Here is a 14,667-nt window from a genome sequence, read left to right as displayed (position 1 = left end):
TGCTGTGTAGTTGCACCCTAAGATGACAATGCCCACTCCCCTTCTCCTGTGCTTAGCTGGCTGTATTTTGTTCACATACTCAGGGTGTAACATCACCATAGGTGAGTTTGTGAAGGTATTGTCCCCCAAGTCAGACTGTCAGGAACTCTAGGGTTGCAGCATAGAATGTGGGTCACTTGCTTGGATTATTTGGGTATATCTCATGATATCTGTGATTGTGGGGGCCTCGGGCATTGGGGCACCTCACTCCCTCCTATATTTTGCCTATGGCACATAATAGTTTAATCTCCTGTGGGCTGTAATGCTTGGTTTCATTTTGATTGTTGGGATTAGCAGGAGGATGCTGTGCAGTGCAGGTGGACTATGATATAGAAGAGGTCAGGCAAGATGATATGTTAGTCTCTTCAGCCCTTGAATTCTGACTGTTAATTATTTGGGTCAGGTAAGGCCTATGTCTTCTCCTGACCAGAAGTCAGACTACATGACCATAGTGGTCCTCTCTTGGCTTATTACCTATTAGTGGTTTACTTTTCTATGTGGATCTCTTTTTATGATGTGGAAGGGTTGTGGAATAAGAGAGAAGCCTTTTTTGCTGACTGATATGAAAATCGAATCTGCACAACTTGTGTGTTCCAGGATGCCTGCTAGTCCTTAACAATTTTATGTTTGCTACATAAAACAGTTGCATACATGCCAAATTCCATTTCTAATGAGGATTAATATTATGAAGTTTCATCCTCTTGAAAAAATCCCTTATCTAAATACTGACTTCTGTATCTTTCTTATCATAGACCCATTTCCTCTATAGCATTTTCCTATGATCAGTCTTTTACTCTTTGTACCTTTCATTTTAATTCAAAATGCTGCTGCCGTGCTAGCCAAACATTTTCCCTTTCCTCTCTGCCTCCTGTTGTTCAATTGTGACAATGGGCCATGATTTTAAGAAGTAGATCCTGAAAGTCAGACTCCTAATTCCATATTTGTGAGCCAAAATAGCTGGCTTGATTCTTCAAAGGTTCTAAATTGCTGGATATAGAGAACATGTGCAGCTCAGAACCAAAAAAAATGTTCCTCTGACCCCACATCAACTGACAGCAAATTTCTGCATCTCTAGTTACAAGTGCAGAATTACAAATATATTTAATTGGGATTTGAAACATAAGCTCCTAAAACAGAAGGAAATATTTCTGCAGCAAATGTTTTTATGTTAACGATTCGGGGCTTTAAAAATGCTTTCAGCTGCACTTCTAGAACACATTCTTTAAAAAGTTCTTTTAAAAGCAGATGTCTTCTTTCTAGATTTGCTCTTAAAAAGAGACAATTCCTGCTTATTTTACTCAAATGAATAGTTCCATTAGGTTGGAGTGAGCTCTCATCCATAAATCCAGAATAATACCATTAACTTAAGTGAAAATACCCTGTCTTTGTACTACATAATGAGGCCAGAGATTGCTAAGCAATTCAATGAAACTACTTGCTGGTAACCTTAACACTTTGAATGCACCCTTTGAAGTTGCTGAGGCATTCTTCTTTAAAGGTCATGGCTGAACACAGAGTGACACTTATCACTCAAATATTCTTTTAGGAGCTGATGAAAAGCCCACTGAACTCAGTGGGGCAAACTCTAGGTCATATTCTACTTTCAGAAATCCACTTGCAAATCTGATTGACATCAATGGGCCAAAAATCCTACTTTCCCCAATACTCATGTTGTGTAATTGTTGCTAGAAATAGAACAATCTTTACACAGTCATACACAAGGAAGGATTGTTGTCAGTGCAAATAGAGATTGTGCCAGATGCCTCAAGAAAGTGTGAGACAGATTTTAAAAGATATTTATATGTCTAAAGATGCAGTTAGGCAACTAATAGGATTTTTAAAAGTGGCTAAGCACCTAAATCTCACAGGTAAATTAGGAGTCTAGGCTTTTTAAAATCCCAGGAAACATTTGCCGGCATCTTTAGGCAACTAAATACCTTTTAAGAATCAGAGGTAGGGTAACCCACTAGCTACTGTGTGTTGTGTGTCTCCCTCTGTGCCCATCCACAATGGACATAAGGGTGTTACAGCCCATGATATGGTGTCTGGCTCTTTAGCATGAACTGTAGCTACTCCGGCTTTTTCCTCTGGAGGTCTCTGGTTCAGTCCACATGTGTCAGCCAAGATGGCGGTCATCACAGAAATGGAGGAGGATAATCTGAGATTCAAATAGCTGTTGATCTCAGATGCTTCCTTTTTCCAAAGGAGGTAGGTAAGCAGAGTCCTCTGGCTTGAACCACAGAGAAGGTGAATCTGTCACAGCTCTTCAATGTGCAGACAAACAAGGATGTGGAGTACATCTCAGTTTGGCTTCTTGAGAGAGGAATATAACAACAAAACAAAGATTGCCACTCCTGTATATTAAGCATAGTCCCTTATTTGGTGTCTAATGGACTATCAGGTAAGGAGTTACAAGAAACATTGTCATGTCAAAAATGCTAAAGCAGTAATTATGCAAGGACAGATCTGCCATCTGTCAAATACTACACAGCAAGATGCAAATATAGAGTATGATTTTGTAATGCTGTGGAATGATGTCTCTTATGATGTCTTTTAGGGCCTTAGCAGAAAGAAGTGGCTACTGGTGTGGACCTTTACATAGCTGACATTAAAGTGCTGCATTGGCAGTAGAGCCAAGCCCTACCAAAGTGGAGGGGCAAAAGAGACAGCTTCTCTGGGATCCCAGTGATTTAAAAGGGCCCAGAAGGCTTCCAGCTACTGCTTCCACTACTGCAGCAGCGGCTGGAAATCTGGGCCCTTTAAATTGCCAGCATAGCCCCGACAGGCATGAGCTGTGCAATTCTGAAGGGCTGATTGGGAGGCTGGCTCTCACCCCTTCCTCTCAAGCCCTCCCTGTCCCTTCCACCCAAGGCCATGCCCCTTCTCAGAGCCTGGAGTTGGGGCCCCTTACCAATAAGATTTTTCAATTACTTTTACTCCCAGACCTTGGCTTAGGGAATGAGGGAGAAATATTCTGAGCACACTCTTCTCAGCCAATGAAGAGTGGGGGACCTAGCATTAGATTTTGGGGTTTCTGGACACAGTAATTTTCTAGGGGACCGAAAACTTGTTTTTATTTCAAAATAGTTTGTGCTTAGGTAGACTTTTGGTTTGGGCCTTGTATAATTAGAAATTAGAATCATATGGATATTAAAATTGGAAGGAGGCTAGTGACAAATTTTCCTCACATATTATGTTGTTTAAAGTCATTTTAATAAATTACATATCTTATTTCTGCTACTCTATTTCCCCTGACTCCTACCCCAGCCCACTTGTTTGTCTAATTAACCTGCTATCTGTTTTTTAGATTATAAGTTGTTTGAGATGGAGAGTGTCATTTTTATATCTTTGCACAATACTTACCGTAATAGGATTGCAGCATGGTTAGGCTCTAGGGTTGACTGTAATATAAACATTATATAACACTCATATTTGTATCACCTTTTGAGCATTCTCTATATAAATTTGTTTCTGTCTTTGCCAGTGCTTACACTCATCCACGGAAGTTTCTGTTATGGAAAGACAAATGTGTACCTCAGCACAACTGCAGTATTACCAATAATACAATATTGATACATTAAAATATTGATATGTTACAAAAAGAGTTTCTACGATTTAAAATTGGATGACAACACAGAATCTGGTCATTCATGACATATTTTAGAGTTGTTGAAAGTCTCAAATAAATAATTAAGTGGCAAAAGTATATGAAAAATGTGCAGTTAATTACAATAGGACCTCAACAGGAATAGCACTCAGGAAAAATATAAAACCAAAAATATTTGGTTCACTAAACCAAAACATATATCCTAATGTATATCATGTCACTTATAGTTGCAATACTTAAATGCTGAGGGAATGCTAGAATAGAGTTTCCATTAAAAGCCTGTATTTACCATGTTTGTACTGTATATAATAGGTACGATGTCAGCCTCAACCGTACGGTATGAGAGATAAAAGGCAGTTAGAATTTGAAAAAGAAAACTGAGGAAATAACTGAGGTGTAGAATTATTACTTTGTATCTGCCATTCCAAATGCAAAAGGCGAGGGACAAGCTGACAGTGGAGATGGTGTTTCTATGGATGCCAAATGAAAAATTAGAGACCATGCTATCAACTTTGGCAATGAATCTTAAAGAGTTATGGAATATTATAATTGACAAGGCAACAAGCCGAACAATACACATCCAAGACTGATAAAAGATGTTGCGTCAAAACTGGAGAAATGTTAGCAGATATTTTCAAAAATTTGGTTCAGACAAGCTCCCCAAGGATTGGAATATGTTTAGCATAACCCCATTATGAAAAAATGGCCCTGGGACTGAAATTATACATCAATCCATTTGACCTCATTTGGGAGGAAAGTGTGGCAAGTATTTGAGGAGATCAAATGGAAATACACTTGGAAAAGCCCACAGTCTGATTGAGACCAGCCACATGTTCTCAGGAAGTGAAGATCATGCTTTAACTGGTTAGAATTCTTTGAGGATATTATTACCGCAGAGGTGCAGAGTGGTTTGCAGGAATAGCAGACAAAAAACATAAGGTTTGCGTGGTTGCTATTCAACATAGATATTCAGATCATATAAACACTCTTTCAACAGATATAGGTGAATGTGTAATATGTCAGCCTCTTCCTTAAAGCAGAGCTCATCTGGCACGCAGAACTTTGAGTACCTCTGAAATTGTTTGGATTTTGAAAAATTTCCAAGTTATTATCAGACTAATCTTACCAGGTCCTGAGAGAGTCCCAGAATTTGTCAGAATTTTGGATTCTTAGCATCTTGCAGGATTGAGTCTAATGACAGAACTAGAATAGACGCAGTTTGGAGGCCTGGGGGTATTCCCCACCCCCAGGCTGTCCACCTTGGGCAAGCACAGAATTTCAAATCATAGACTCATTGGCCTGACTGGAGTTGCCCTCCCACATACAGAGATCAAACTATGCCTATGCATGCAAATGCTTTCAACTCCTTTGCACCTTTCTCTTCTCATCTGACTGCTACCAAAGTATCTTCACCTAGGGTGACCTACCTTTCTGACTCTCTGAATGATTTACATGACTGAAATTTCAGCGAGGGAAATATCTTTGGTCCAGGTGTACTCTGCTCATCTTTTGTCAGAATGCCTCTCAGCTGGGAGAAACAGCCACCTCTATGAAATATAAGCAATTCATCAAAGAAGCTCTCCTCTTCTTTCAATATCTTTCACTAGGCTCCATCTGTCCAATATGGCAGTTGGAAGTACCAAAATTGCTCTTACCCAGAGAAGGTGGAAGACAATGCATCTCCCTAAGTGGCAATGTTCTTATTCAGGTTATGTGATTGTGGAATCTGGGTACGTTTCATTGTCCATGAAGAATCCACACCATTGAAATGAGAGGCCAATCCTGGTCCTCCCAATTTCTAAGTGGTGTTTTGATATGTTTTTGGATACACTCCTGACCAGAGTAGAAAATGTGATGTCTAATAATTCTCATTTTTTTGATTGATTTACCAAATTGTTCCCCAGATTTTTTATGTAGTATGAGCCTCATTTTTGGCTCTAGAAGTATTGAACCAGTTAAGCTTATTAGATGTAGATGTTAGTCCAAATGGAATTGAAACCAGATTTTCAAGGAAGGGAATTGAAAGTAACAAATTATTGACACATTTCATTACTTCCAGTGCAAGCTAAAATATTGGACAAATAGGTAGAGTAAATTCGCAGATTAGATGGTTCTTGGAACACGGGGAGGCCTGAAATCCCTTACAGTCAAACATTAGATCTAATCTCTCAAACACAGCTTTGCTTAAAATTGTGGATGTAATTTTTGGATTAGATTTTAAATTAGGTCTTTTGCATGAGTGCAGTTTTGGATGATTTACTGTTATATGAATTAGCCTATGTTCTAGTCTGGGGTGTGGGGTGAGGTTGTTCTGGTGGTGTTGTGAAATCCAGAGAAACTTGGCTTTAATGGTTTAATTGTTATTTAGAACAGAAAATGGTGCCGTGGATATCAAAGCTTTCTTTAAAACTGAAACAAATTCCTTGGATATCTCCAGAGATTCATATCTATATTGGATCATATTAGTTATAGTTTTCACAGAGGTTCTTTCTCCTCTTCTCCTTCTAAGAGTCCACCATCACTCCCTTAGGATAGACTGGCTTAGCATAAGTCTATTTACATGGACATCTAGGGCTTCCACACACCATACTGCCTTATAAACACCTTTAAAACTGGGAGTCTATATTTGTGCTCTATAATATGACAAGTTTAGCGAGGAATCTAGTGTGTTGTCCTGACAATACTAAGCACTGAAATTTTGTTTACTGGATGACTCCTTGTTTTCTTGACACAAAGGAGCATTGCTTCAGGAAGCCATAGTGAGACTGTATGCTCCCTACACGGATCCAGTTCCATGTGGGCTTCCTCGTTGGCAGTGTATGGAGGTGGGTGTGTGAAAAGAGGTTGGGACAGAAGAGAAAGGGAGAGATCACAAGAGTCTCATGTTATGGAAATTAAAATTGGACAGAAATTTTGAGAAATAATTTATTTACTGGAAAATACTGGTTTTGTTGACCTGAAACTCTTAATGAATTTCTGAAGAAGAATTTTTGCCATTCATAAAATGGCTAGAGGAAGAGGTGGTGGGGCCCTGGGTTTAGCCCAGTGGTTAGGACACTCAACTTGGATGAGGAACACTCACGTTTGAATCTGCTCTGGGAACAGGCTCAAAACAGACTTTTTTTCTGAAAATTCAAAAAACCTGCAGATTTGGTTTAACTCAAGCAAGTTTGTTTCCATTTCCTGAACTGACATTGACTCTAAAAATCAATTATTTGCCCCACTCTAGTATAGCTTCTCAAACTTTTCTGCTCCAGTCATTTGGCTAGAAGAGATTTGAAAGATGATCCTTCCCCATTTCTCATATATCTCCCAGAATCAAGCCATACCCTGTTGTTACAAACCAAGCCATGAATGAGTGTAGGAAAAATATTCATTCCCATAATCTTTTACTTTTTATATAGATATAATATGGACTAATGATCCCACTAAGTTTGTACTCCTTGTAACCTGAAGCTTTTTTTTCCTTGTGATTTCTACAAGGGCTATGGCTACACTGTAGCCTTCTTCCAGAAAAGCTTATGCAAATGAAGCACGGCATGGAAGATCACTGAACTTCATTTGCATAATTAATTAGCAGCCGCTTTTGTGTAAAAAGGAGCAGTGTAGATAGTTTCTTTTTGTGCAAAAGCCCCCTCTTGTGCAAGAGCCGTTCTTCCTGAAAAAAATGAGAGAACGGCTCCTGCACAAGAGGGGGGTTTTGCGCAAAAAGGAGCTGTCTACACAGTTCTATTTTTGCGCAGAAGCCTCTTGCACAAAAGCGGCTGCTAATTAATTATGCAAATGAAGCACAGTGTGGAATTTGCATAAGCTTTTCTGGAAGAAGGCTACAGTGTAGCTGTAAGCTTAAGGTTCTTGCTGAGTTCAGAGAACACCAGAAAAGCCTTAATATTCTTCATTCAACAATTTATGTTTACATGATAACAGCATTATTTTGGTTAACTGGTACCCTAATTGTGCAAAGCTATTGAATTCAGAATTAGTTGGTTTTAATTCAAGCACTTACACATATATTCAACTTTAAATACTAGAGTTGTTGAAAATGTATTTTCTATTTTACAGATATTTTGAAGGAAAAATAAATATTTTGTCTGGACTGAATTTTTCATGTGTATTTTTTTGAGGGTGGGATGGGGTGAGGGAGTTCTTTAAAAGAGAGCAAAAAACAAAATGGAAAACATTTCACAAAAAGTGTGACATTTTTATTTTTAATGTTTGAGAACCAAAATACTTCCTCTTGGCACTTCTGATAAAAACCTAAAATATTTCAAAATGGAAATTTTCTTGTGCAAAAATTTCTGTTGCATCAAAAAGGTATTTTTTTAGTGACAAATTTTCAACCAGCTCTAATAAGTATTTGCCTGAATAGACACCTTTGTAAACAAAAATAATGATGTCTGATGAAATAATTTTATATAAAATGCAATCTGCGTAGCAGGAACATTTGTAACCATATAAGGAGTGATAGCATGGACTTGCTCCTAAACAGCATCTTTCTGGATAAAGCTAATGGGAAAAGATTACATTTTAATGAAAACAAATAAAACTTGGAACAGATAATTTCAGCTACTGCTGAAATAAAGGATGAAAACCCCTAAAATATAATTAGACTACTATTTCCAGTTGGGAAATACCTTAGGGACATTGCAGTCATTTTTATCACCCTTTTATAGAATTGGTTTATAACAAATGCAACATTTACAAGAGTAGAGCAGTCACATAACATTTTTCAAGATAAGCAAAAGTCCCCTCTGATTATTTTAGTTGTATTTGAATATCCTTCAACCAATGAATGACTAAAATGTATGAGGCTATGATTTTACTTTGCAATCTTACAAATGAGCTGTCCTGCAGCTAAAAGGGAGAGTAAGAAAATGTAGTTTTTCTTAATCACTTCTGATAGAAAATATGAGTGATATTGGCTTTGTTAGGGATTAATACAATAAATTGTTCTAACGTTATGCTATTGACAAGCAAGAGGTATTTGATGAATCAAAACAAAACTGCACGTTAGAAAGTTGTTACTCATCTAAAAGGGTAAATGAATTAAACAAGAGCTTCAGATAGAACTGATTTGTTCACCCTTTTCAGGAGTGCCATGTGTCTATTGCCATATATACTTTATATACCAGGAGATGTATATGGACAAGGAGACCATAAAATATTTTGTATATAGGAGATTGTATCTCTAATATGGTATCATGATTGTAGGCCACCAACAATACTTGTGTATTTGAGTAGCTGGCTGCCACCAGCAATGATTTAGTTACCCTTTGATTAAACGTTGGAATTTAAACTATGAAAAGGTCTGAAATCTGACATAGTACTCTGACACCATGCTGTCTGTCATTAAAGATAACTCTGCATTAGGTACTGCATTCTGCAAATAGAATTAAGACTACTTTGGTTTTTAACCATAACCCTTCCATAGTATAAACTGATTCCTACTGTGTTTCGAGATTTCCTGATTAATTGCTGCATCTTTTAACTGTGTGAGTGAGCGTGTACATGTGTGTGAAAGAGCGAAAGAGAGAGAGCTTTTGGGAGTCTAGTAAGTGAATCCAAACTAGACAATGCCACCACCAACAAGAGAAGCAACTGTTCAGTTCGTATGAAGAGCCTCGCCCACAAGGGCCTTGTTGTTTGATCACACTTAAGATTTTCTCCTTGCACTAATTAAAATGGTCAGGCCATCTGCCAAACAGTGTCACTGGTTTTCTTTTTAACTATTTTCTATAATAGTGCTCTGAGGCTCTCCTCGTGTTAACCTTCACTTCGCCCACCCTGGTGATCCCTATCACAGTCACAATCATAGTGTTGGATGGGACTCCCTTCAGGCCATCATTGGCAATCCTAATCAGTTAAATAAGTTTCCTTTTAGCTGGTAGCTGCCAAATCCTGCATTTTATTTCTCATCCCTTCCTGCTGAAAGAGGAGTTAGTAAGAAATTTCACAAGGTGAATCTCATGGTGTTGCTCGACACTGTCTCTGACTTTTACCCTATTGAATATATTAGATGCTGCTCTGTTTGCAATAGGGAGTAATGTGGCACTGCATCATTTTGCTGTGTTCTATCTGGGCATACACAGGAAAATGAATTAATTTAAGGAGCACAAGTCAGCAGCAAGTTTTCTGCGGCAAAAAAAATAAATAAATTGTGCTTCCTTGGGAAAAGATTAAATAATTTGGATGATTTAATGGTTCAGTAAACTGTGAAATTGCACAGCTGAATGATGAGTGCTTTGTCAATTTCAGTTTGGATCTTCTGGCCCAACTGAGCTGTGTGCTGCTCTGGCTGACGGGAAAAAGGGAGAGAAAGTTGGTTTTATGCTGCCTTTGTAGCGTCCTAATGTTGAGGCTGGCTGGCCCTCTGCTGTAGCATGTTGCACCTACTCACCTTTGGCACCAAGGGCTATAACAGAGCCGATAATATTCTGGCCATTATTTTAAAATTGTCCACACTGCACTTCCACCAGTAAAACACCACACCTCCACCAACCAATAAACATGATACTGATAAAAAGCACCACTGTGGACATTCTCAACAAACTGATTGCCCCTCATTGGAGCTGGGTTTATTTAGTCAACAAGAGAGCTCTTCCCTGTTGCAAAGAGTGGCTACACTGTGTAACTGTGGGTATGTCTACACTTACCACCCTAGTTCGAACTAGGGTGGTAATGTAGTCAACCGGCGTTGCAAATGAAGCCCGGGATTTGAATTTCCCGGGCTTCATTTGCATGTTGCTGGGTGCCGCCATTTTTAAATGTCCGCTAGTTCAGACTCCGTGCCCCGCGGCTACACGCGGCATGGACTAGGTAGTTCGGACTAGGCTTCCTACTACTCTACAAGGAGTAACGGTAGTTCAGAATAGTAAGCCTAATCCGAACTACCTAGTCCATGCCACGTGTAGCCGCGGGGCACGGAGTCCGAACTAGCGGACATTTAAAAATGGTGGCGCCCGGCAACATGCAAATGAAGCCCGGGAAATTCAAATCCTGGGCTTCATTTGCAACTCCGGTTGACTACATTACCACCCTAGTTCGAACTAGGGTGGTAGTGTAGACATACCCTTAGAGAGGTATGCTGTAGTGGCCTAAGCTTCTTCCCCAGGCTATTTATTGCCAATGTGAAGGAATTTTCAAGTCCCATAGGAAGCTAGATTTTGAAAGTTTGCAGAATTATTGGATGAAACTTACTCTCCTATAGGGCTGTGTGTTGGGTACAGTATTAATAGCTTTGAAAGGTGGTAGGTGGTTACTTTTAGGATCAGTACCTATACATTATATTAAACCCTCCAGCTCCCCCACTCAGCCAGCAAAGGTTGAATTTAGTGTAGACAAATATAAACAAGGAAAGACAGTGGTTTTCTAACTGATACGTTCCAGAACATAGACTTTTTTAAGGGAGGAGGAGGTTTATCTAGTAGTACTATAAAGTGCATAGATTTGGGCAGATTATTATTTAAATGAACATTAGCAATATCTATTGCATAATAATTGTTTCTGATAACATGCTGGAGATAAACACTTTGGCATAAATGGCGTAACATAATATTTCCCGGTGGGATGTTAATTTTAACCTGTCTCTGATGCTAATCTAAAAGTTCACTAGCTGAGTACTAAAGGACATTTTTACAAATTAGATTTATTTGATAATCCATTCAGTGTTCTGACATTTTTGGTATGTTCCAGCTAATATTTCTTCCCATCTGACCTGAAAATGCCCGCATAGAAAGCAGAAGGCTGCAATCAATAATATACTTTTTTTTTCTGAAGTCTGTGTGTAATGAGGAAATCAACAGATCATAATTTTGGTCTGCAATTAATAGTGGTGCATGTCACTTCACTTTTGCTGTCAAAGGCACTAAAAAAAAAATCAAGAGATGAATGTAATGCCTGCCTTGGGTTCAGTGTTTCTATGCTGGAGACACAGAATGCTATTCTTTGGTTATTATTAACTTGTATTATGGTTGTGCTTACAGGCCCCGACAAGATCAGGAACCCAACGCCTAGGAAGAGACTTGTCCCAAAGAACTTTGTCCAAGTAGAGAGAGTAGTCAAAGAATTGGAGGAAGTATATTATTATCCTCTTTTTGACAGACAGAACCTATGCACAGAGCTGTCCCAGGTTTCAGAGGAAGTCTCTGGCACAGTTGGGTATTGAATCATAGCCTCCTGATTCTTGGTTCACTGTTTTAATAAGATTATCCTTCCACTAAAAGTATTGACTGTTCTAAAAATGGCATGGCTACTGAGATTGCCGTTTTATTCACAAACAAGCAAGTCAAACTGGGACCTTAGCAGTAGTATACTATTCAGTTCCAAGTGTTCAATACTCTAGAGGGGAAATTGAATAAAGCTGGATGTGCAACCTAGACACCGCAGAGGCCATGTCTGTAGTACTCAGCTGCTGAGTTATAGGACCTGAAAATAAGTGCTGTGTTTCTTTAGTGCTGTTTATTTCTATTTGTTCACAGCTGCAAAGTTCATAGCTTTTCGGAAAATAGGAAAAGAATACCACGAATGACCGAATTTCTTCAGCTCTCTAAATATTGATACACTGCTAGGTCCTTTAAGAAAATAATTGTATGTGGAGTCCCAGTAGAGTCTAAAGGTTATCTATGGTCTCGTGACCTCTGAATCCTAACTGCCAGGCAACTGTGGTTGGTACATTAGAAAGTGAGAGGTCAAAGAAACTAGATATCTTATGTATGGCAAGAGTATTAGCAGCTTTGGCTGTTCCACTGCTATTAATTTGAACCAGGACTTTATTTTATAACAAACATTGCTCATGTGCCACAAAGAGAAAAACAGTGCTTACATGTTGAACAGAAATTGTATTTTTATATTTCTAAATTGATTTATGAATCTTTTCAAGAGCAAAAATAGATCTCAGAATAGATGGATCCTTTTTCAGTTTGATGGACAGTTTGATGGTATGTATTCTTAGTTAGGAAGCTAAACTTTCTCCGCAATTCAAAACTAACATTTCAGGCTTACCTCTTGATACTGAATGCTTCAGGGACCCTGTGGAAAAAACAATGTGATAATGTAATCAAAGATTGTATCATAATGCATTATGCATTAGAGAAGTGAATTAAGTTTGCAAGGGCAAGCTGCATTCTTGCATTTTCTGAGTGCTTGACTTTGTAACCTGTTCCTTTATTATAATTATTTTTGAAATCTGATTTAGTAGAACTCACAAAATATAGCATGCCTCCTCCATCTTGCCTTTCAGTTTCTGCACTCTCCTTAAACTTCCTCCTGTGTATTGCATTTGCTTAGTCTGGGTGTGTTCACAGTTCATTGGATACAAGCTGGCCGTTTCAAGGTTTTAGCTTCTTGCTTTCATGCCTGCACAAGAGATCCTATACTTATCTCAAACTCTGAAAGCAGATAATACAAGGATGAGATTGCCAATGTCTGCAAAATACTGATTTGTTTACCTCTCTTTGCACCAGCACCTATGCTTTATGAAATACACTTTACACTATAAGGTTACATCTAGACTGGCATGATTTTCCGCAAATGCTTTTAATGGAAAAGTTTTCCGTTAAAAGCATTTGCGGAAAAGAGCCTCTAGATTGGCACGGACGCTTTTCCGCAAAAGCACTTTTTGCAGAAAAGCGTCCGTGCCAATCTAGACGCGCTTTTGTGCATAAAAGCCCCGATCGCCATTTTCACGATTGGGGCTTTTTTGTGCAAAACAAATCTGAGCTGTCTACTCTGGCATTTTTGTGCGAAAGCTTTGCGCAAAAGGACTTTTGCCTGAATGGGAGCAGCATAGTATTTCCGCAAGAAGCACTGATTTCAGACAGTAGGAAGTCAGTGTTCTTGCGGAAATTCAAGTGGCCAGTGTAGACAGCTGGCAAGTTTTTCCGCAAAAGCAACTGCTTTTGTGGAAAAACTTGCCAGTCTAGACACAGCCTAAATGTCTTTGCCCTCATCATGTCTATATTCCCTTTTGGGAAAGTCCCTACTCTTACAATACCATTGTATTTTTAATATATTTGAAATAAGATGAAGTTGATAGGAGCTTAGTATATTTAAAATTGAAACCATTTATTTAGGTACCTAACTAGCATTCACTTTGGGCATTCATGTTTAAAACCTCGGCTTTCTATCAGTCCCTTTAGGATTGCTTAGATAAGTATTCATTCATTTCAGCTCAGCCTCTTTGGTGAGCTAAACCTTGTAAAACCTTAATATTGAACTACAGGTGGCAGCAAACATCAAAAACATACAAGTATAAGGAATGGAATATATTTCAGGGTGGATTGTGGCTGCTGGATGATTTAATCTTACCCTGTCCACTCCGAGATATCAGCAAACTCAAATTACATGGGCATCTCTCCAGACACCTCTGTTTCATGACAGGCTGCATGTGAACTGTCCTAAAGATCCAAATCACAGAAGCTAATCATAGGTGGGAGAAGTAAGCATGTGGACAGTGCTGCAGCACCCTGCAGATTTTGCATCCTGCTCCAAGTCTCAGCCACCAGCCCATACCAGACGGGTTGACTACCATCAGGGGTCCTGGCTGCCAGCTCCATGGGGTCATGGACACTGGCCCCATCGCCTCTGGGGATCCCAAATGCTAGGCCCAGGGTCCCAGTCACTGGAGCTCTGTGGCTGCCCAGGGTCATGACAGCCAAGCCTAGGAGCTCATCTGCAGTTTCCAAACATCAGCCCCCAATCCCAAGGCTTTGCAGCTGCCACAGCAGCCCAAGGCAACAAAGGGCCCTGGAGTTAGATGGGGGTAAGATGGGGCAGAGAGGAACAGCATAAAAGTTGTTCCAGGGCCACTGAACCTAATTCCATCTGATGTAACCTTATGCAGAGGCACCAGACCCTGAACAAAGCAAGAATGAAAGCCGAAAGAGAAATTTTAAACCACTTTTGTGCATTCGCCTGTGTTCCGATCAAAATGTCGCTCTAAAAGTTGACATGCTTGGAAACAAACCGTTCTTCTATTTCAAATAACCTGAAATGCATGGTGTATAAACCATGTTAAATAATGG

At 39.2% G+C, this 14,667-nt stretch overlaps 1 protein-coding gene across 1 annotated transcript in view; it reads right to left on the bottom strand.

Moving 5' to 3' along the window:
• Nucleotides 1–12,537: 12,537 nt before the first annotated feature.
• Nucleotides 12,538–14,667, bottom strand: part of ANGPT1 (angiopoietin 1) — a 224,729-nt gene continuing 222,599 nt past the window's right edge. Inside the window, exon 10 of the mRNA XM_075920222.2 lies at nucleotides 12,538–12,673. Within this exon, the coding sequence (XP_075776337.1) occupies nucleotides 12,597–12,673 (77 nt within the window). The 3' untranslated portion in view covers nucleotides 12,538–12,596. The remainder of the gene's footprint in view (nucleotides 12,674–14,667) is intronic.

The sequence above is a fragment of the Pelodiscus sinensis genome, chromosome 2 (genome assembly GCF_052426305.1).
Source record: "Pelodiscus sinensis isolate ZL-2025 chromosome 2, ASM5242630v1, whole genome shotgun sequence".
In the NCBI taxonomy this organism is placed as follows: domain Eukaryota; kingdom Metazoa; phylum Chordata; order Testudines; family Trionychidae; genus Pelodiscus; species Pelodiscus sinensis.
Note: the sequence above shows the minus strand (reverse complement) of the source record. Positions and strands in the feature narration are given on the sequence as shown.